Source organism: Macrobrachium nipponense, chromosome 4 (genome assembly GCF_015104395.2).
Source record: "Macrobrachium nipponense isolate FS-2020 chromosome 4, ASM1510439v2, whole genome shotgun sequence".
NCBI lineage: Eukaryota > Metazoa > Arthropoda > Malacostraca > Decapoda > Palaemonidae > Macrobrachium > Macrobrachium nipponense.
In genome coordinates, this window is record NC_061100.1 from 124,789,922 (window position 1) to 124,814,156 (window position 24,235).

General features: G+C 36.0%; 1 protein-coding gene across 11 annotated transcripts in view; it reads right to left on the minus strand.

The window, feature by feature from the left end:
• Nucleotides 1-313: 313 nt before the first annotated feature.
• Nucleotides 314-24,235, minus strand: part of LOC135211127 (neuroglian-like) — a 318,561-nt gene continuing 294,639 nt past the window's right edge. For 4 of the 11 annotated variants that reach the window (XM_064244261.1, XM_064244257.1, XM_064244256.1 and 1 more), the window contains 6 exons: nucleotides 22,641-22,785; nucleotides 20,343-20,495; nucleotides 13,803-13,838; nucleotides 12,660-12,760; nucleotides 7,061-7,150; nucleotides 314-3,972 (listed from right to left, as the gene is read on the minus strand). In XM_064244261.1, coding sequence (XP_064100331.1) covers nucleotides 7,074-7,150; nucleotides 12,660-12,760; nucleotides 13,803-13,838; nucleotides 20,343-20,495; nucleotides 22,641-22,785 — 512 coding nt within the window. In that variant the 3' untranslated portion in view covers nucleotides 314-3,972; nucleotides 7,061-7,073. Of the gene's footprint in view, nucleotides 3,973-7,060; nucleotides 7,151-9,122; nucleotides 9,160-11,769; nucleotides 11,799-12,659; nucleotides 12,761-13,802; nucleotides 13,839-20,342; nucleotides 20,496-22,640; nucleotides 22,786-24,235 lie in introns of all 11 variants that reach the window. The other 7 variants (XM_064244260.1, XM_064244262.1, XM_064244259.1 and 4 more) reach the window with 7 other exon arrangements.

Consider the following 24,235-nt stretch of genomic DNA (forward strand, 5'->3'; position numbering starts at 1 on the left):
ATATATATATATATATATATATATATATATATATATATATATATATATGGTTGCACGAATGCGGAAATATATAAGCCTTTCGTACGTAACTCAAAAATGTTAAGATCAAGCATACTATTTAATCAGACAAAGACCACATCATTTCCTTTCTTCTGCGTCGGAAAAATGTTTCTCAGTCAACGCTTTTGCAATAAGATTGCATAATAGCTGTGAGGAATCGTCCTTGGAACACCACACGTAACCAACATTCATTACTGACTAAAATTAACCAACAACTAGATAATAAACAACCTTGTAGAAATAAAGTACACTGTATGATACTCATTTTTATTCTCCAAAAGTATCATCATAAAATTAGATCAAAAATACATAAAATAGCACAAGGTTACGGAGAGAGGAGGAATGGGAAAGGAAAAGATGGGAAGAGGTTGGCAGGGAGGAACAGACAGACAGACAGACAGACAGACTTGCATCAGTTTGAGTATAGTACAATATTTTACAGAGAATTCCCAATAGCATAAGAGATTTGTCAGGGTATGTAAACATACAACATTAAAATACCATCTGGACACTTTTTAATCGTTTCACTTAGAATCAGAGAAAATATATATTACAATTCTAAAGTACTGCATTGTATTCACTAATGATTCTTTCATTTGCTGGACTTGTTTATATGATGAGACATGCAATGGAGCCAAAAGTAGTTTTTTGGCAATGAAAGCTGGATGACTGAACATGCCAGAAATATATATTATACAGCTATACATAATTTGTTTCTAACTATGAGAAAGTCCCGCAGCATTCGTTCGAATTTTATGTTCCCTGGCAAAAGACAACAAATGCACAGGAAAATCAAAATGTTCATTACTAGTAAAGTAGTATCACTGTTGACGCTGAGGGTTCATTGGTGAATCGCTTAAATCTGTTTTATTAAAAAGTAGATGAATAGGAAGACTTATAACCACTGAACACTAAGACGAAATGAGAGAGTCACAGAAGGCAACGGAAGCCATGTTGACTGATTTGGTGAACACCAATCATTTTTCGCTACGATTCTGATTTTGAGTAATTGTACGATGACATCTTTCACAACAAACATATAACATGGTCAATGTACGCGGAGGTGACAATGATAAAATCAAAAGAGTAAAACCGAATAATGAATGACGGAGAGATGAAAACCAAAGCGCCCAAGATATCAGATAATCCCTTCACTTTCTCGCAAACATTCTTCTACCTGTTATGATTCATTACGGCTAATTGGAGTCATCTCTACTCTTCAGGCTAAAAAGAGAGTAAAATAAAATAAAAACAGTTCAATAATGCTGCTCAGATTAACTTTATTTTCTATCACAAACGCCGTCACCTCAAGCACCCATTTGTTTTTGTTCTTCACATTAGCACTGCTGTCAAATTCGAAGTGTTGCACGACAAGGCACCAAGTACTACAGAAGGCTTACGGACACTACTAACTGTACATATAGTACATGAACGTACATACACATTGTACGAGTGTATATAGATATACACACGCACGCTTACATATAGATGCATACCGTGTACATATACAGTACATTTCTGGTATACTTATGTACCCCTATAACTATGCAGTGCGGTATATGTACACGCATAGATCTATATGCTCTTCTCGGAATATTTGTAAAAACTGAAAATTCTAGCAACGAAAAAACAAAATGTTCACCTGAATGACTTAGAGAACCAGACACTATTTTTTTGTAATATATAAATATATATATATATATATATATATATATATATATATATATATATATATATATATATATATATGTAGTGTCTTCCTTCGATCACACATAGATGGGGAATGGTAAAAGACAAAGCCTCTAAGAGGAACTCTGTCCATTGACATTTGAATGTTTAGAACTGCGTCTAGAAACTCTTGATCAGTTATCAACTTTTAATGAAGAAACGGAAAATGGCAACACTGATGTAACAATGTGGCTGCTGACATAAATATTATAGTGAAATGACAAACAAAACAAAGAAATGTTGATAAAAAAGAAGATGACATACAAGACGTCAGTAGAATTCAGTGAAGGATGACGTCAGTATCATACTTTTGAGCGAAGGGAAGACTTGAGCCCCATTTTGGCAATGTGATTTATCCAAAAATTTAACATCAGTGAGTTATATTTTTAACGGCCTCTGAGATGGATAAATAACTTGACTTGAAGAAGAGCCTGAGTTCAGTAACTCTTATGCCAAAGAATACAACACATGGGCATCCCTCAGGGATACTCACTGTCCCCTCTTCGGTCTTGTTGAAAAATACTTTTTTATTTTTTTATTTTGTATGATTCCTTAGATCATTTCCATGTTTTGAGAGAATCAAGAAACTCTGACAGAAGAACATCATTTGATACAACACCTACATTTACCACAATGTGTGTTGATACAGATAATCACAAATTTGATTAATATTATCAAAATAAGGTTGGCAGTTAGGATCAAATACTAGTCCTTAGATTAACATGACAGAAAGCAGACGAGTCCTACAATGCAATCATCCTCTCAAGTCCATTCAGACATGAATTACGATTCCGAAAATCTCTTTCCAGAGCTTCACTGATTAAATCGTTCATCTCATTAATTATCAGTTCAAATCGACCACTGTAGCTATATCAAACATTTTCCTGCCTTGCATCAATCAGTCTTGCTAGAAACAAAAATCGGAAACGTATCCGTCTTCTTCTATCCCTTTCCAACTCACATCCGGTCAGTTTTCCAGCTGCATTTCGAATTTCAGCCTGGGGCCAAAGAGCGTCTCCTTTCTCTTGGAAAAACATCAGGAACTCTGGGTTCTTTAAGATGAAGCAGAAATGCTGGCCGGACGCGATGATGCTAGTTAACTTAGACAATCTTGAAGTGCTTCTTGAAGTTCATTGCAATAAAACTAAGGGCGCCAGTGCCAGTTCACTCAGCTCCTTCCTTTTCATTTCATCTCATATGGGCGAAACTCTCGAATTTTTGTACATAGTTTGTTTCGCATTCTCTAGGAGGCTCTGATGGATAAGTATGTCTTTTCATCGCGGTACACATGCAAGAATATTTTAGCATATTCCACCTTGGCATTGAGTTTGAGAATAGATAATCGTGAGTTATTGTACATTAGTACAAGTTATTATAAGATCTGCCATGTCATTTCCATAACATTTAAAGTTGACTAAATTTGTTTGTGTGTGTGTGTGTGTGTATGGTTACTTCCCAATTCACTTAATTTGTTCAGTTATGTGTAAAGAACCAGACTCAATCAATGGAACGACCGATACCTAAACAATGACTATGATTATCGGAAGTCAGCATTATGAGCTACATTTGTCAGAAAGTTTGCGTTTTTCGGAAAATAAAGACGACATTTGTCATCTAGAAACTCCTTCGGTAAACATGCGCACTTTATCCATGAAACGTGGAAAGGTGGATCAGCAGCAAATGCCTTCTCTCAGAGAAGAACTCAGATGATGATGAGACGATGGCAAGTGGTGTCCTGTTAAGAGACTTCAAGTGTTGGCGAGGGTCAATGGCGGGTGAGGCGAAAGGGAGCCATGGGGGTGAAAAAGGCATTTGCCGCTGCTGTTGCTATATGAGGGCTCTCATTCTCTCTGGATGACTTTGATGATGGCAGAAGTGATGAATGCTCTAGCGACGTCTCAGTATCATCATTAAGCGTGTCGAACGGGTTTGGAGTATGAGGGTGGGGGGAGGAGGAGCGGGGAGGAGGTAGTGGGAGTTAACAGGTCCCTGATCACTTCCGCTCTTTTCACTAAAATATTAAAAAAAGTAAAAAAAAAAAAAGTCAGAGCGAAAGATCCTTCGAAGAGGTAGTCCTCGGACCTTCTTATGATCATTAAGTTCCCCCTTTGGCGGAGGGCTCGATCCAGTCTTCTTCTTCTCAGACCTTCTGGTGAATCAGGGATCCATCGTCAGTAAAGCGGCCTGCGGAAAAGATCACGAGATTAATGAAGAAAACATCGCCAGATGAGATTTCTGGGTTTTCCCACATTTTTGACTGATGATTGTGTTATACTGCATTTCATGATCACACATGCAAAACTGAAAAAGCTTTGTATAGGTAGGTCAAATTATATTAGTAATATTATCATGCTACTACTTATCATAACTATTATTTTCTACTTAGGTAATATCTACAGCTTAGTAACCTATTTTCTTCAAGTAAAATATGAATAGAGAAAGTTCACAGTCACTACAGAACTTTCGGTACAGTTACACTATTGTAATCTTTATGATTTACAATGAGATAGTCAGGGAATGTAAAAATCAGCTACAGTAAAAAGAAAAACATTAAGGGGTCAAAAGTGAGCACATTAACCACATACATATCCTTATGGTGGTAATTTCCTTAAATATAAAAACCCAAATATCATATAATTCCAGGTATTTCCCCCATGCTTTTTGAACTCCTCGTAACCATTTCTCTCTCTTTTTTAGGGAACCGTTCATGTGTAAGGTATTGAAAAATTTGAAAGCTTTTAAGACTGAAATAGAAAGAAACTCGTAACTTACAGTTATGTACTTCAAAATGCAGACAAATGGAACGCAGATATCTAATTAGTGATTAAGTAATTAACATTTATTCATTATTAGGCATAAATTCGTATAAATCATGGGCAAATGAACCACAGTGACATAATTTACGAAGAACAGACAATCTGAGGTATAGTACCTTGATGAATAAACCTTCGGAGATGTCTAATGACGAAATGGACGTACTCTGAAAAATCTATTTAGTGTTGTAGAAGTTCAACGTGGAGGATCTGCCTCCCACATCAGCGGAGTCCATGGAGGTAAATTTTGGCAAATATTGACTTTAAATCAAACCATTTTCCACTGTAACTGTTAATGATGGCGTGTTATTCGTGAAAATATTTATTGGGAATGATAAACTGATATATATTACCTGCTGTACGTTTTGTTTGCAGGTGTCCTATTACACAAATTTAGATGGTTAACTTTATATATCTAGTAAGAAATGACCAATAAAACTTGCAAAATCCTTGAACGCTGAAATGATTACGAAACTATATTGATTTGCTGTCAGTTCTGGCAAAATATTACTGCCGAACCAAGTTTTCATGAAGTGGATTGTTTAAAGTAGTTATGAGACTGACGTACATACGCATATCTTGAATCAATTGAATACACAAGCGCATTTTACGAAGAATATGCGTTGCTCTCTAGTGGCAACGCAGCTCTGTGACTAGATAAGCTAAATCAGTGGTTCAGTTTGGAGCTGTTATCTCCATTTTGTAATCCATCAAACGAATATAGGCTGGAGCTGCAATTAAATTGATTCTTATCACGGTGTTGAATAGTATAACGTTTGAAGTGTCAGCTCGTTAGATCAAACTTGCATAAACCATATCAAACCAAATCACTATAAGATCTAAATTGGTTAGGGGGAGCACTTCACGCAAACAGAACACATTATTAAAAGCATTTCTTTTAGCATTATGGTGCCAATTGTATCAATTTTTCAACCGACCTAATAAAACTTAAAGATGCAGAATCATTGGCTAACAATAGTTTTACATAAATTTAATTGCCGACAGGAAAGGGATGATTTCCACAGTGATTATAGAACTATTACCGCTTTATTAAAATTTAATAGATTTTGGCTCTTCTTGACAAGAAATGAAAACTAATTATTATCATGTAAGTACAGCAATTTAGCACCAAAGGCTATGTACGGTGTATTTAAGGAGTGATAACTTTGTGCATGTAGTTCTCATTACGAACGCTTCTTCTGAACCAGATATTTGATTGTCTACTAAAAAGAGCTTATTAACCAGATGAAGATATTAGGTTATCACTGAGTTCAACAACAAATTTCAAATTTTATGGAAAACTTCAGAGTAACTGAAACATATAAAGGATGAAAAAACCAGTTAACCTCAAACCATTAACCAGTAACTCTGTCAGAATCATGTAGACACTGCTTAACACTTGCAGTTCCCAATTAGTATTGTTCAAATAAAACTACAGAAAGCAAACACAAAAGAATTTCACTTCATCATCTACTTGATTGTTATGGACTTATTAGTAATATGGGGAGTTCGCAGTTACTGAGACACGTTACACATGAGATAATGGGCGCGTAAGGTGCCACCAGTACTTAAGATCCCTTGGCATTATGAAAGCTTGTGACTTCCTGCTCGGATTAAATTTGTATTTTTGCTATAAAACTGAGGATAAGTTCTGAAGGACCTTGAATACGCAATGTAGGGGCATGAATGCGTGCATGTATGCCGTATAGACGAGGTGCTCTAAATCCTTGACACTGGCGAGTCACATGAGTGAGACTGTCTTACATATTCGTCAACTTGACTTCCTTGAAAGGCCTGATGCTACTAGGTCTACAGGTCCTCCTCCTCGCCAACCGCACCTGAAGGGCTTAGGGAATAACCCCTGACCAATACAGGAAAGAGATAGTTAGAGAATGAGAATCGTCGGGTAAATAGAAAGACTCAGAATAGAGGGTTGAAGAACAAAGACAGGTAGTCAACTGCCACACTGAAGAACTGAAATTGATAAGTGCCTAAACGTCATTCTAAGAAGCCAGAAAGAAACAGAGAGTGGGAAGGTAGCAGACAATAACTGCTTCAAGACAAATGAATGATCACGGAGCAGTTAACTACTTTACATCTACTCATGTGGCCACAAAGTCACCAACTTGGTATTTCAGCAGACTGAACTCAGATCATGTGTTGGTTCTCTTACAATCTAAATTTGCGAGTCAAAGTTTTAGTTATTTCTTGACAAATTCAAAATGCCCGTTATAGATTTTTTAATAAGAGTAAATTTTTGTTACAGAAATGTATTAAGAGTTGAAAAGGATCACTCTTGCGACAAACTATGTACAAACAGCGAAAGAGATACAAGCCAAGGAGAATTATTATGTAGAAAAAAAAAATGTACTGGCAGCACCCTTCCATTGAGATGAAGGAATGAGGAGAGGTTCTCTGGGGGACACTATCCTGAGGAGTCCTTTTTGTTTAGGGGTTACCTGGCTGAGGTGTTCAGGTGCGTGGCGCTGGAGGAGGCCTTTGGTACCGGGGATTCGTGACCAGCGAGACCGAACTGAGCAGGTCAATAGCTGTAAGATTCAAAGGCTGTCGATGCAGTATTTACCAAGACGGATCTTTCAGGGCAAAATGGCCTAATGCGTTTCCTTTTGCTAACCAGTGTGTAGTTAACAGCTTAGAGTCTAGGCATGAGAGGATCTGGTACACAACAGTGAGTCTCTATTTACAGCTCCGTTCATTGGTTGTACCCTTGTATATTGTTTATATAGGAGAGAATAACAGAATCTTGCTTGAAGAGAGTAAAGAACAGAACCGACAAGACTTCACCTTCTAGGCGGCATTTGCCGAACTATTGAATCGCGATGAGATATAATGAGGAAAAGTTTAAAGCAAACTGCCTCTTAACGGCACTTTTTATATTTTCAATACTAATGCATTACTTCTAGGCAATAAAGATTGTAATATACAAATAGGAAGCGGTATATGATAGTTACCGTTAAAACAGAAAAAAGTCTAGAGGTAGCCGTTAAACTTTCCCGTGATACATTGTGTTCTTGTTGAAATGGGGTTGGTGGGGAGGGGTGATTCTCGACACAGAAAAAGGCACAGTGCATAACAACAGGTGCTCATCTAAATATTCTCCAATTAGAGGCCTCTATATTGCAATTTCAACTGGCATACAAAAAAGAAAATAAGACGGGTTATTATCATAGGGTGTGATGATGACAGAGCATTATCCTTATAAGACCAACACATAAAGCTTGTTTGAACGTTAGGTTTATTTATCATCACGGATTTTACTAAATTACATCCGTCAATTGTTGTTTAACGGGGAAATTTCAGATGTTAACTGATTTTGAAGTTATTGAGGATTCTTTATGCTTTTCGTTATTTAGCCTTATCCTATCACATTGTTTAACGAAAACATTCATTACGCTATGTCACCAAACCCAAATTGCTAACCTTTGACTTCGGTGTCTTTTGAATAATGATAAATAGTTAGGGATGTAGATATTCAAAGAAAAACAAAATGCAGGTCATGGTCATTTACAGGAGTTCGTATCGATCTGTCAAAAGGAAAAACAACCACTCCTATAATGAGAAGCTATTGTCTTTCAACAATGACTTTGAATGACTCACCAGAAAACCACACGGTTTCGTTAAAACATGGTATCATTGCATTAAATTCATGCTAGATTCAAATTCAAATTTTTAATATAATGATTGCACATTTAATGATGTTATGTAGAATACCCTAAAATGTTTTTCTTTCATTTTTGAAATATTTGAAAACTTAGGAAATCGTTGCAGTTGAAATAAGTCTTACTTATGGTAGGTAGGAAGAAAGAACATATAAGTATAAAGCAAGAAAATCTCTAGTACTGCAGTTAAAAAGAAAAGACCCTGAAGGTATGTTGAAACTTATTTGATCCTTTTCCTCTTATTTCTGTGAATCTTTTCTAAGATCAAACCCTTCGTTGAAATCTTAACAAAAATGAGCAGATTTTGCACATTTTAAGACGTCTCTGACGGAGACGCATGAAAGATGAGAAATTCCAAAATGATTTCCAGATACAAAGTGCTTCCCTTTTCTATACTTCTTCCAACAATAGATGCTGTAAAGAGGAAGTTTTATCACTAGTCAAAGCACTTCAATACTTTTACAAAATTCTAAGCAGTAGTTAGGATGAGGCCAGACATATTTACTATTTAAACAATGGATAGTGAAACAGTCACTGGCATTTTACAAAATTCATGTTTGTTAGGGAAAAATATTCAACACTTATAGTGAACTGAATACAAATGGAAAGTTTTATGACTCAGACAATATGCTGCACAAGCTTTGTTAACTATTGTTATGGGGCATTACTATGGCTTTTTGGTGCAAGATGTCATTAGCGCTGCAGTAAAAATACGTAAGCGATGAAGCAGTTTCTCTACGCAAGTATAAGCAGTAAGCAGTTTCTTGTTCTCATTCTTCATTGGAAGACAAACTACGAGACTATTCCTACAGAACGCCTGTTTTCCGTGTAGGATACAAACCGTTACATGACGTACTGTCCCAAAAATGATTTCAAAGCTGCCGTTAATGAGAAAAACAAAGGAATAAGTAAAAAAAACTAAAGTAAAGAGATAGAAAATAATCTAAACATAGTAGCCAAACGCCAACACGTCAGTTTTTCGCATACAAAAACATGCATTTCTTCTACATTTTCCAGTTCAGATGCCTCGCATATGAGCAACCTTAATATCTTTAGATGTTTACTCAATTTGACTAATTCATATGCATTTATCCAAAACGCTGTATTAATTTTTTTACAGCATCGTAACCCCAACAAGGACCGTGCAAAGAATTTATCAAATAATATACGACATGTGTGTTGTGTAAAACTGTGTGGTGGTTTGAAATATGCATTTTTTTTTTTTTTGCATGAGTGGGAGAATGCCTAAAAAATTTCTGAAAGCTTTGAGATGTGAAAAAAAATCTAAAAACATTCAGAGGAAAAACTCGCTCTCTCTCTGTCTCTTTCTCTCTCGAGCAGAAATCTCACACCCTTTTGCCACTTGTAATTGGGCCAGTAACTTTTACACAGATTATACTAACCTATGACTTACGAAATAATTGATTTTGCAAAACAAGTTGACTCGTAGCATATCCTTTAACTAATGAAGTATTTTGCCTCTCTAAAATTCTTTTAGTTCCTTATCTTCATCTTATATAATTTATCAAGAGCTAAAATAACTTTAGATAGTTGTTTATTTGATTAAACTCAGACATAAGATACAGAGCAAACAGGAAGAATAATTAACATCTGGAAAGAAGATTTAAAATAATCCAGGTAGACTCCCCATGCTTGAAACTATAATGAAGAAACTTGTGATTGTTGTCAATAGACGATACATTATGGCATTAAATTGACTTTACAGATCACTTTTCAAGTTTTTTATGCAACACGTTTTCTTGATCAGTTTTTAAATAAAATTTCCAAAAAATCGGTTTGTCATTTCAGTTAGGATGGCATGATACCGTTGTGGAAGATGATTATCATTTAGAAAAGCAATGACATAATTTATTCTTATGCGAGAGGTCATATACATTTTGACTTTCAAACCTATGTTCCTGGTAGGCAATCTCACTAATTAATGCTGTTATTGTTTTGTGAAGATGGGCTGCTAAAGAACAAATTAACTTGCTTTGATTTGCCTTGTATAATTCCTATCTACTTACATACTTACACTTACATACACACCCGCGCACTCATATAATATATATATAGTATATATATATATATATATATATATATATATATATATATATATGCTATATATACATATATATATATATATATATAATTACTATATTTATAGAAATATATGTCTATAAATATATATATGTATATATTGTATATATATATATACATATATAAATTTTTTCCGTTTTTTTAAGTATTGCAATACATTGCAAAGAAAATACATACAGGAATACTTTAAGACTAAAAACCTATGAAGAATGCATCTCTATATTGGAGATAAGTGACAGATTAAGTTTTTGTTGCTGATTGAAGAACCAGGTTGTTTGAATTAATTAGTTTTTTTATTAGGACGGGGGATTTAAGGAGGGATGGGGCAAATGACACAAATTTAGTCTACGACACCTAAAGCTGTGTCACAGGTATAAGGTATAAACCACTTACATTAAGACACCTAGAACTTGTGTCAAAAGGAGGTCGAGTTAACCATTAGATTTGGATACCTAATAGTTCTATGCCAAAGGGAGCATGTGTCAACCAGTTACATTAAGACACTTAAGAGACTGTGCCAAGGGGGTGTTGTACAACCAATTACATTACGACATTTACGGAGGTGAGAAAGGAAGTATGTTGTTTGGGTTGTTTTATAAGATAAACCGACGAGGGGAAATTACAAGGGCTACAGAGGTGGGGAACGACCTATTCTAAATGAGATCCTAAAAAAAAGGAAACAAGAATGATTGCACACATCCATTCAGTGAACATCAAAGTGTTGACAGCCCAGAGAGGAGAGCGAGAAGTGTAAATGAGACGAAAGTTTGTTGCATTATGACGATTCCAGTTCTTTGCTTACGATGTGACTAAGTGAGATGGATGACTGTCATTGTAAAATTCCAAAGAACTATTAATAACAATACCATTATTATTTTTCTAGAAAAAGTAACTTTCTTTTAAGATCTTTCTTTGGAAATTCTCTCAAGGAATCTTAATTATTTTGTACAAATGTAAATAAGAACTAGACCATATGATAGGGAGCAAATGATTACACTAGATAACCACAAGATTGAAAACATCTTTAAAGCAAACAACCGGAACAGAATTTAGAACTGTCATACGAATCGTCAATTGTCTGGCCAGTGTAAACGAAGCCCTCAATTTCCCCCTTAAACAGTAAACATGCATCGATCATTTCTGAATGGAAGACTGCCCGATGGACTTAGATTAATTTGCAAAGTGAAAGTGTGCAACATCAGACCACATTTTGGAAACTTAGACCTAAACTTAGTCCTATTTCTTTTCTATGAAATAAGGGTGTCATGCAAAACGGCCACTTGATCGTGGGAATGCCTTTCTTGCAGGGGGAATCCAGTTAAGTGGATTTCCCACTGAACATTGAAAAGGATTCCCACTGACCTGAAAGAAAGTGGTTAAACTCCTACCGTCTATACTAAGGTCTCCGTTTGGCCAACTATAGAAAAAGTTCAACAGAAACGTTAGTTATTTCGAATTGTGGATTCCAGGGCGAAGCTGTTGTAATGTTAGTTTTACCATTTGAGCAGCATTTGCGTGTATATATATATATATATATATATATATATATATATATATATATATATGTATATATATATGTGTGTGTGTATATATATCATATATATATATATATATAGTATATATAAACATATATATATATATATATAGTATATATATATATATATATATATATATATAAAATATTGTATAAGCACACATGAAATCGAAGCTGCACGCAAAGCTGTCTTAATCTATTCCTTAAAACCGTGAGAAATATATTCTCAACGATTTTCTTTATGCATTAGATCCTCTGTCTTTTTTCAAAGTAGAAAAAAAATTAAGAATATCTATTCATACGAACTCCTCCTATTGTGAACGTAATTTAGCTTCGTATATGACTTTTCATTAAAGGAAACTCAGAATAATCAAGCTAAATCATTCAAAACTTGTGTCTGGGAACTTTTGGGAAACTGAAAATCATAATGCAAAAGATGCGTGATTGTTTGAGAGGTGCACCGAGATTATTTAAATGAATATTTTAAAAAGGAAATAATTTCATTTAACACAATACACAATTTGAATCAAAGGATCATTATCATAACCAAAGTAAACAAGAATATGACCCATTCCTCTTTCTATGTAATCGTTACTTTCATTATAAAACCTGAGATTCAAACTTTTCTGCTTAAGCAAAAACCCCCTTTTCCCTGAAGAGTGAACCTTGTGTTTATCTTATGTTATGTCACCCAATTAACCAGAATGAGCTCAGACGACGAAAAAAGTCAGTAGGGACACCTACCCATGCTTTCATCCCCGTATTCAGCAAAATCGTCGTCGTGAGAGGCGAAGGAATCCACGCTCTGGATGGTCTCTTGCCTCTTCATCATGGCCGCTAGTTGCCTGTGGGGGGATAGATGAGAGTGAGATTCACCTTTCACACGTAAAAACAAAAACACTTCCTGTAGTTACACAGGAGATGAAGGAATGCTCAGTAAAAGTCTTTATACGTCTAGAACATTATGTTGGCATTCCGCTTTATGCATATTTCATTAACACCTTTTGGGAATATCGACACATCCTTGTTCTATTATGTACAAGCACAAACCCGCTTAAATCTATGTAGTATTTGCATACTTGTATGTATGAGCATGTATTCACAAAGGTATAAAGAGAGAGAGAGAGAGAGAGAGATGACAAAGGCAAAAAGTAGGGAAATATAACCAACTTCTATGGCACGAAAGTAAGTTGCATTACAGAAGAATGAAGATTAAACGCGCAGCGTCCTTGGAAAATCATAATTCGGACCAAAATGGCTGCCTTCCATTTTCTTAATTAATTTGCGGCTTGGGTAATATGCGGGATTCATCTGTGAAGCGCGTGCTCATTTTTACCCCTGCAAATAAAGCTGCTTATATAATGAGAACTATCTCTCACATGGTCAGAGCGACAAAGTCTTGTGGAAGCTTATATTTTTCTGTTTTGCTGGATACTTTTTTCATTTAGAAATATTTCGCTGAGCTACATCGACGCAACGAGTTATGTGTGTAAGTTGGGCAGTTTGGAATCTCGAGTCTGTTTCAGTTTGCTCTTGATACTTTATGCCTTTTTATGTTTATTATAATGGCAGCCGGGGTAACAAGATGATTCAACTACTTCAGGAGATAAATGTTCCTTTTCTTATGCCTTTCTGCTGACAAAAAAAGGCAACTATGGCACACTGTTGATGTCTCAAACAGAAGGCTAAGTAGGCATCATTCATTTAGCTAAACCTTTGATTTGCAGGTAGATTTCACATTGAACTGCGATCTAAAACTAACTGTTCATACTTGTTAATGCATCATGATATTAAATCAAATCAAATCGCAGATAGAAACTGAATATTTTTTGAAAGAAAGGTAAGTAGTGGAAAGATAAACAAATGACATCTTTAGTTGTTACTTACACATGATACCACGATCTTCTGTTTCCGAAAGCTCCGCTTTAGGGTTGCGTGAAAAAGGAGAACACAGGTATTTATAACGGTTGTATGGTATATACTCTTTAAATGGCTGGGTAATTTTGCATTGCCCATGATAATAATCACAAACAAACATACACTTTCATTCCTACCCATACACACAGGCACACAAAAACCATGAGACAAACAGACACACACACACTACGCACACTAGATATATATATATATATTATATATATATATATATATACGTATATATATATATATATATATATATATATATGTATATGTATATATATATATATATATATATATATATATATATATATATGTGTGTGTGTGTGTGTGTGTGTGTGTGTCCCGTAATTTCCAGGTTCATATCAGTCTGCTTTTATAAGCTATCTGTAAATATCTCCTTAGGAGGTCAATGCCATCAGTTCACTTTACGCGATGCACTGTAGGCATTGCTTAAGGTTCTTTGCTTTGTCCCATCGGCCCACAGCCGCAATTCCTTTCATTCTTTCCACTGTAGCTTCGTTCATATTCCCTTTCTTTCATCTTGCTGTCCATCCACTCGTAACAATTGTATCATAATGTAACAGCAGATTTTTCCTCCTGTGACACCTCTAAAACCTCCGTTACTCTCGATCTCCCTTGCAAGGCTAAATGACCTCATAGCTCCCAGTGCTTGGCATTTGACCTATATATTATGTTCTCACTGTAATATATATACATACATACATATATATGTATATGTATATATGTGTGTATTATATATATATATATATATATATATATATATATATATATATATATATATATATTACATTTCTGTTGTGTCACATAGTATTTTCTACATGCAAGTCATTTCTAGTACAAATTTCACCAAAATGCCACTACTTTCATTCACTCCTGATACACCAAGAAAAAACCAGCTCAAGCCGTTTCTTGGTTGTCAACATCTTGTCTTCATCCAAACCAGTCAGTAATTGTCTCTGCAAATAATGCCATTGATTTTAACAGAAGTTAAAGTTATATTTCTTTTTACAACACTAATTCTATAGGTCGAAAGAGCCATTGGGAACTGCAGAGCCCTGTTAAAGGATTAACCCATGTTTCGGAGAGTTAGGCTACCCCAAGAATACACCCTAACCGTAAAATTCGCTCAGCCTACCCAACAGAAATTCACATTTAGTTTGTAAAACAAGAAACGTAAATAAAGCCAGTTGAATGTATTTCCCTTTCTTTAATTTAAAGAATGTGTAAGTGAAAAATGCTGAAACTAGGCTACAACGAGAGGTTTCATGGTTTATGATAACTTATCTAGCCTATGCCTGACCCATATTTGTTCACTATAACGATGGTATGGCGTACAACAATCTAACACAGTTTAACATTCTCTTCATAATTATGGTCACACACCTTTATTTCACATTCACATTTGCTCGCTATTGATTGGTTTAGCCATAATTATTTCTTTCATTGGCGAGAGTAAGTTTTCCAATTTCATCAGTCATGTGATCACTGCAGTGAGGATGCTACTGAGACGAAAGTAGCATGAATTTTATGGAATACCTGACTCTGACTGTGTTCCTGTGTCCCTTTATTGTCATTACAGGAATGAATGAGTGCCAGCACTGATGCCTGTGTCGTTTTATTGCATTTACAAAAAAGGGAACCAGTCTCTCTCCGTTTAACTGGCTCTCAGTTCGTCGGTCTGTCCTTCAGGGACGATCTGTAAGGCAGTCATTCCGATTATTAATAGGTGGTGCATGTTTGACTTTGATTTCAGCTGATGACAGGTCATGCTTTGAGAGTTGGATGTGGGTTATTCTTATAGGTATGTGAGAGTAAGTGTTATGAATGATGGTTACAGATTAAGTGTAGCAAGGAAGGTTTCGCGTTGCATGCAAAAGACTGGCAAGACAATTGCAGTATCTGTGGAAACAGAGGCTTGACTGTATTAAGGGATTGTTGAGTTAGCGCCCCTATGTGGAAGTGAAGAGTGGATGTTGCATACACATTAAAGAAGAAATAAATAAAAATGTAGCGAAGTTTTTCGTTGTAAATATGATATACGAGTAATTGAAAGGGCGAGAAATGTGGAAGTCCATGGGGGTGGTCAAAAGTTTTGTTAGTGCAATGATAGAGTAGAATGTTTTATGAAGGCTCGGTCATGAGGGCAACACGGAGGATGATGGTTTGGTGAAAAAGTGTATAATTCGGAAGAAAGAGGTGAGATAGGCCCAGAAAGTGCTAGTTAGTTGCAGCGGAGAGATAATCGAAAGGAAGAACCTTAGTATTTATGAAGCACGAGCTTGCGCGAGAAATGGCGCAGTCTGTGGGCAGGGCATTCGTCATCTAGTGCTGTGGAACTTTCCTAGCTTGCGCAATTCATATTATATATATATATATATATATATATATATATATATATATATATATGTGTGTGTGTGTGTGTGTGTATGCATGTATGTATGTTGTATGTATGTATGTATGTATATATATTATATATATATAATAAGCATGTTTGTGACTGTTTATATGATTACGTGTGCAATATAATTCATTTTGCAACACAAAGTGTAACAAAGTATTCGTTCATTCACATAAAAGCAACGAGTCATCCTAGTGACCTCGTTAACCGACAGAATAAAAGTGCCATACAGCCCCCAGTCACTTTCTTTTAGAGTACCCTCGAAGTTAATCATTTTGAGAATATAGAATATCACTTCAGTATCCCAACAACCATTCCATTCTATTTTTAGATTCCTTTTTCGTCAAGCATCATTCACCAGCTCGGGAGAGATAAATCTTTACTTTTAAGCAATGATCACTTATCAGGTCTTTATTCGCCATGTTGACAGAACTGAGAATTGTACTTAACTAGCGTTCCGTCATTAAACTCATCATTATCTTACACTTTATTTTATACATTACATTTTGCTTTTATATTTTATTCGGCTTTCTTTGAACTTATTCAGATCAGGAAAGTTTCTTTTTTATAGTTCTTTGTTTGCAATACTAGTACTTTTACTTATCTATTTTACTATCTTATGTTTTCTTACTTATCTTTCATCATCCTCATCTCCAACGATGAGTGAGGCAAAGGGCTTAGGATTTACTTGTGTGTTTTACTACCATCTTGTTAGTCTTTGAATAATCATCGTCTCTGTCACTGTTTGAGGTTGCTTATGTGTTTCCTGCGCTTTATCATCCACACCTCTCTACTCATCTCTAGCGTTTCGTCTTATAGTTCTCAAGCAAGTTGCCCAGGCTCTTCCAGCTCTTCTGGTGGCCACAGCGCCAGAATAGTACGCGATAGCTGACAATGTCACGTACTATTGTCCCAGAGGTTGTGCATGGAACATGTCCAGTCTTCGTCCATTTCGCATTCATCAGTCTCTCATCTATATATATATGAAAGTGTTGTTATTCCTTTAATTAATGGTATCACTTACGACTCGATCCTGCCATCTGACTCCTGATATAATTCTTTGGGCGTTATTCCCAGGAAGGAAAAATCTTTTAGATGTAGTTTTATTGTCACATGCTTCATGTCCGTACTAAATGGTACTGAACCTATACATTATCTTACTTTTGCATGCACTTTCAGTATAATTGATTTCCAAATCTTATTCAGTCTCCTCATTATTAGATTTTCCTATAGTAATCTTTCACTTAATTCCAACAGCATGAGAACTTTTGCTGAATACTACTGTTCCTAGATATTTGAAACAATCAACCTCAATAATAATTTAAACTCCAGTGTTATTTTATAACCCTGCATTTCCTCTGTTTTTGTTACTTCTGTATTTTTTTTTTAGATTTATTTTGTGCCTAATTTCTCAAGATATTTGATGCAATCTATTGAGCAGTTCACAATCATGGGCTTTGTTTCCTCATTCCATAATTTGCAAAACTGCCTGAAATTAATCTCTGCAGTTATTCCGTCCTATCATGGCGTTTTCCATCTCTCTATTTTCTTCAATATTGATTCAGCTCTAAACTATGAAATCTTTCATGAGTACATTCAGGTCTTCGTCAGTTTCTGATATATCAGTCAGGTTTTCCCCTTCATATCTCTTACTCATAGCGTCACAAAAATGCTCCGCCCAGCGTTGTTTGTCTTCTATCTATAGTTATTGACCTATCCCTCCTTCTGGTAGCTATGTTCCTCTTTTTTATCTTTGCACTGATATTGTTTATTTTGTGGTGTGTCTTTCAGGTTATGAATCTAATCAGTTCGCAATTTCAATGTTCATTTACCTAAACCTTCAGTTTTTCATTTTCTGAAGGGCGTCTTTTGAATCTTCCATTAGCAATCAATCTTGGTATTTTTCATCTTTAATTCAGACCTGTTTATTGTCCCTTGATTCGCATCTGTACATTAGAAATGGTATCCGATAACTACAACAGGCTTTGCAATTTCAAAAGAAAGTTGTGCAAATGGGACTTCTTGCGCCAATAGCCGTTGCGATACGCAAATATACTTTTTCAATGCGAAAGAATTTTCTCTGTGTGAGTTATCTCAAGGGAAAAAGAAGAAAATACTCAAACCACACTCATTTCTGGCAGATTCAAGGATGAAACCTGTGCATTAAGCTTCCATGACAGCAGGCACTTCTTATTCTGCACAGAATGTTCATCAGCACCAAGTCAAATATCCTACAAATGCAGCATTCATCTCTATCTACCCTTCCATTCCGTAACTACTGCCGTTCATTTTTTTTTTTAGATCTTCCTCTCTCCCTCATGTTCCAATACTTCAAAATTATTACTCTTGACCAAGTTTTCGTCCTCCATTCTCTCCACGTGACCAAAACAAGTGAAAAGAAAAATGGAATAATTTATATTTCTCATGCATTCTTATTTATTCGTATCAACACATTTCTCATCTGTTCATTCTTTTCTTGACTGGTTAGGAATAGAGACCAGAATTCCGCACCAGACCTCTTATTCTCCGGTAACACATTACCACACTTACCAGATTTGACTTTTCGGCAAGGGCTTGTGTTGGCATTAGACAGTACTATCTGAAAAGCCTACACTAACAAGCTATGCCAATAGCTTCAGCCTTTTTTCTTTGTTATTTACATAAAAGCTTTAAAAGTGTTTTTAAGTTTCTCGTTTCTTTTGGTTCTGGGTTAGATGTTGGCGTTTGGCTGCCCATTCCTTTGGACTCGACTGAAATCCATTGTGACCGAAGTACTGAATGTGGAGAGGAAGATGACTTAAGAGGACCCAATCTGACAGATGTTATGGAGCATTCTGAGAGAGTTGAGGTCTTTCACTTTAATGGATCAATAACTAAAACAGTGCCTGCAGAAGAGAGACCAGGAGCATTGACTGAAAAAATTAACCCATGAAACAATTCTGTCTTCAAGAGACACGAGAGTAAAATAACTATATAAGTACGAAAATAACTAAGACTGAGGAAAAATAACGGATATAGCAATTATAATGGCGAAATAAGATGAATGAAAGCAATTATGTCGAAACAAAACGCCGAACTTCCAAGAATGAAGTTTCAAGTTTTCAATTCCGTGATCTGTCGTCGTCTGAAGTAATTTGCATACATAGACTCTTAAGGTATGAGAGGAATAGAATCCATTATCTTCAAAGAGGTTTGAAGAAATTGGAGAAGCAGGAGAAAAAGAAAGGGGTGGGGGGCGGAACTGAGTCTCGTCTAAATTGCTGCCTCCCGTTCAGATTTAATATTGCAGAGATCAGAAGTGGGGATGAAGTTGCAATTCATATTTAATGCAAATTGCAGTAACGGCCGAAGAGTAAAGGAAGCTAAGTAATAAATGCTAAATCACTGGCAAATACATGCACAGGATCCATTGCTGAAGTCCCTGATGAAGTAGAGCAATAGAATATAAGAAAAACATTTAATTTACCAGAAATGAGGATGGGCGCACATGTTGCGCCGTCGATAAAAGCATTAAAAGTAGATAAAATGCTAGGCACAAATTCGTAAAAAAAGGAGCAAAGGCAAAAGCAGAACGATTTTTCCAACAGAGCCTGGTACCTTACTCTGTAGGAAAGCCCTGGAGACATAAAGAGAAAAAACCACGACATACGAATCTCAAAAGTCAATTTCCGCATAAAACCAGTAATACAAGAATGAAGGTACTCGGCAAATTTGGTTTAGCTTATGCTTTTGATAATGCTGTCAGAATATCTCTTCGATAATGTTTGGCAACATAAATCACAAAATGATGCACAGACCATTAATAAAATCATTCGAGCATTCTAAAGATGAACCTCTCTTCAACTCACTTATTTTGGCCTCTGACATTTTTGCCTCCCCCTCCCCTCCCCTGGAAAATAAAACGCCATTTTTAAGACGGAAATATCCCGACACAGGGTTAGCTTGCAATTCTCCGCCGTCTTCCACCCAAAACACTTTTACCGTCTGGCTGATACAACAATGAGATTCAGTAAATTCCAAATTTCCTTCGAAGTTATGAGTAAAACTTATTCGAACTCGAGGGAAATTCGTTATTTTGAAAAACTTACTTCCTCTGATAGTTCGCCGACATCTCGTCCTCGACTTCGTCTGTTTTATTGGCTTCCACGTCCATCTCTTTGGGCTTTTCCTTGACGGGCTCGGGCTTGGCTGGTTCGTAGCCTTCGTACAGAGCTGCTCTGAGCTCAGCCACCCGCGCTATCCTGGAATGACAAATGAAAGATGTCAAAGGTGCTTGAGAAATGTAAAACAGATAAACAAGAGCCAGCAGTCATGACAGTAATGGCACTGATGCTTAAGATATTTTCTAAAACAGCAAGAAGATAATGATGGCGATAATAGTGACAGTCATGCTGAAGGCGCTCATCATAAATCTCAACTCTAGTTGGAAAAGATTCCCTGTGTTATGAGAGTATGCTCATCTCACTGATCCTTTTCTTCATGTTGGTGTGATTTTTCACTATTCTTCTGTTTGTGTTAAAGCTCATAAACTTTAATATGACCTTTACGCAACTGATCATTTCATCTCTGCTCTTCTCATCTTAGAGGTCTTGATTAATTTGTTACATTGATTCATTCTGTTACGATATGAACGTAAATACTGTCAACAAAGTTACTAAATTATGTTCTATGGAGTACATTCAGTCATCATAAGCGCGGCAAGCAGTATGTGCATAGAGCGCATTGTCTTAGAGAAGTCTTATACGCCAGATGCTACAATTTTTTCCTGTTCCTCCCACTAACCATCAAATCTGACTTTCGGAAGACTTCACTCTGTCATCTTCGTATACAACAATATCTTGAGCTTTTCCTCCACCAAGTACTCTTTGAGCTCACGAAGTGTTCTCTGACCGAGTTTAAGCAAATTATCATTTCGGAGCTTCATTTTGCCAATAGTATTTAGAGATTTATTATCGTTTAGTATTATAATGTAATAAATCTGTCACGCAGTAAATGATTAAAATCATATAAGTATAGAATATATCACACAGGAGGGAAATAAGGAAACTTTCCTCAGAGTATATGAAAGTGTGTGAAACCCAGTTGCAGGTCAATCAATATGAAGAAATAAGTTCGATAAGCATTCTAATAACAATTACAGCTAAAAATTGCACAGGAAATGTTCAGACGGGAGACTTATAGCCATTTTGAAATGTTCGCATTCCATGTACCCAGAACTGTTTCGAACCGTTCGAACCGGTCACCCAACATTTAACAAGCGACGCGAAATTTTACTTACGAAAAGAATCATAGTCTTAAGTTGAATATATTTGGCTTTAAGTTTAAAAGCAAGATGGTCTCTGCTAATTGTTTCTCATATAGTTGATCTAATTAAAAATTTCAAGGTTTTTTTATTGAAACTGCTATTTATGTGCATTTGAAGAGAGTTCAAATTGTTTCTTTAGTACAATTCAGAAAATCTTGAACCGAATTCCACACTGTCGCCATAACAAGAACGTCTAATTTCGACCAAAGTGCTCATGAAATGGTAAAAACTGTGACAGAAAATTACTTTCATATGAGACCGATTCCTTGTTGTAGAAATCATCACAAGATAAGTGGAAACACCTGCATACAATGCCGTCGGAAAACAGCTGATTTCCTACCTGACTGTCTGTTTACAAGCATTTTTTTTAAATGTTAAGAACTGATTTGGCAAAACCCGCTGCCAAATGCCAGCTAGCATATCAGTAGTCGTTCATTTGAACGTCTCCACGTTTCTTGGCAACTAATTCCACTCTAATTTCATAGTTAGTCCGGCTGTCGTTTTTAAGGTTGTGATAACAATTACGTGACAAGAAAAACCGAATAGTTCAACATCTTGTTAAACTTGAAGAGATTGTTTTTTTCATATAATTCCGTTTAATTCGAGAGAAACATATTTCAATACTTCATACAAAGGCACGAAAAGCGAACGGAAAGCAAACCAAGGTCTAACTATGAAAAAATAGTGTAAAAGCAAAAGTTGTACTGAAAGAAATTGCATTGCTTAAATTGTCCCAAAATTCTGAATGAACCGGCGTTAGTGAAGAAAGAGCTGAGCGATATAATCCAACTTTCAAACACCTTCTCCCTTAGGACTTAGGTTCGAGCGGCAAAAGTTCGTAATGAGTTTCCAGATGCATCTAAAATGAGTCAGAATTCTCAGACACTAACCAGGACGTATGTACGGCTGAGGCTCACTCATTGGCGGGTGGTGATCAGATCTTGGTTTAGCTGACCCCTGCCTTCGTTCCGCATTTCTTTTCAACATAACGGTGGCGAGGCGTCAATAACCTTAGGTATTGTAACGCCAGTTTATAGTAATGAATGTATTAATCAGTATGAAGCTTGAAGGCGACGCTTACCTGTGGCTGTAGACCCACATGGAGAAGAACACGATGCAAATCATGGTGACGGCGACCATGACGGCGATGATGAACCAGGTCCATAAGATTGGGTTCGTCTCCTCCATGACGGCTCCCACGGTTGGATCCTCCGGCGTTTCTATCTCTGCATTTGCGAAGATAGGAGAAAGAGAATTTGGGTGATAAGGAGTCATTTTGCTTGCTTGCCGGTTACTGGCTTTCTTTGTCGGTGTTTGTCTGACATTCTAAAAGCTTCATTGCTATGATTCAGAAAAGTGGATTGGTATATCTTAATTAGTCAAAAATACATTAAGGATTTAAGTCTAATTATTTATTTTAAACAAAGCTACTTAAAGAAGGATAAAGGGGCTATTTATTTATTTACAATAAATAGACGTTATTAAGTAAAAAAAAAAAAATGTCTCCTCTCGTCTCCACTTAGAGAGTTGGTGTTTAAAAAAAAATGAGTTGGGGGCGGTGTTACGCCCAGCGTCAAAATGTAAAAAGCTCATAAAAAATGACCGTAGTGGCCTGGTATCCAAAACAAGGCGGAAGTAATCATGGTGAGCAAATTGAGACTTGCGATGATCACCTAGAATAAAATGGTGAGAGACTTTCCTCTTAGCATTGAGAAGTTTTAAAGAAACTTCCAAAAATCAAAATGTAGTCATCTGTCAATTAAGATCATATAAATCAGTCACCAACATAGCAAATTATTCAAGCAGCAAGTGAAGTCATTGACGTAACATCCTAGAACCAAGAGATACTCTCTCAATGAATATGGTGTAGGTTTATACTGGGACTATCACATGTACCCAGTGCACGTCGTGGTTTGGCAGTGTGCCTGTGTGGTATCACACAGCATCATATTCGATACGGTGAGCTCTCTGAGACAGTAGCCAAACCGGATTTGATATAATGAGAGAAAAACAATACAGAGAAACAATAAAATGAGGAAATATTGTTGAGATGTCTAGGAATGCTGAACTTTGTCTGCATAGTACACTACACAAGGTTACATCTAAATTTGTTTGATAGGGCTAATCATGTGCTTGATTTTGAAGTCTTACTTTTCTGGAAGCAATACACAATGAAATTGGTTTCCTTTTTTGGATTTGTTCATCAATGTGTAGCACAAAGATGAACCATACAAGGGTAAATACACCAGTATGTAACAAAAGCGTATGTGTATATGTATCAGATATTTTACCCTTATATGCTCTATGTGAATGTGTGTTTGCGCTCTTGTGTATGTTTGTATACATACACATTTAGAAAACCTGAAGCAATCAAGATGAAAGCGTTCAACATTGTTTATTTAATGTGAGTGTGGCTGGGATAGTTGCACTTTTTTTCCTCTATGCTGTTTCTAATTCATTCCACTCTCCCGATCTGTTTATATCTTTTTAGTCTAAATTCATTTAGTCTGACATAATTTTTATTTCGGCTGTTGTTCATTGCATAGGAACTTTAAGGGTAAAATGAAAACGAAATAAAAGCCTGTTATAATTGGTTGCCCCACCAATAATAGGATACGAATACAATCCGTCTGTTGGAAAATTCCATACAAGTATTTAATGTTGAATTATATAGAA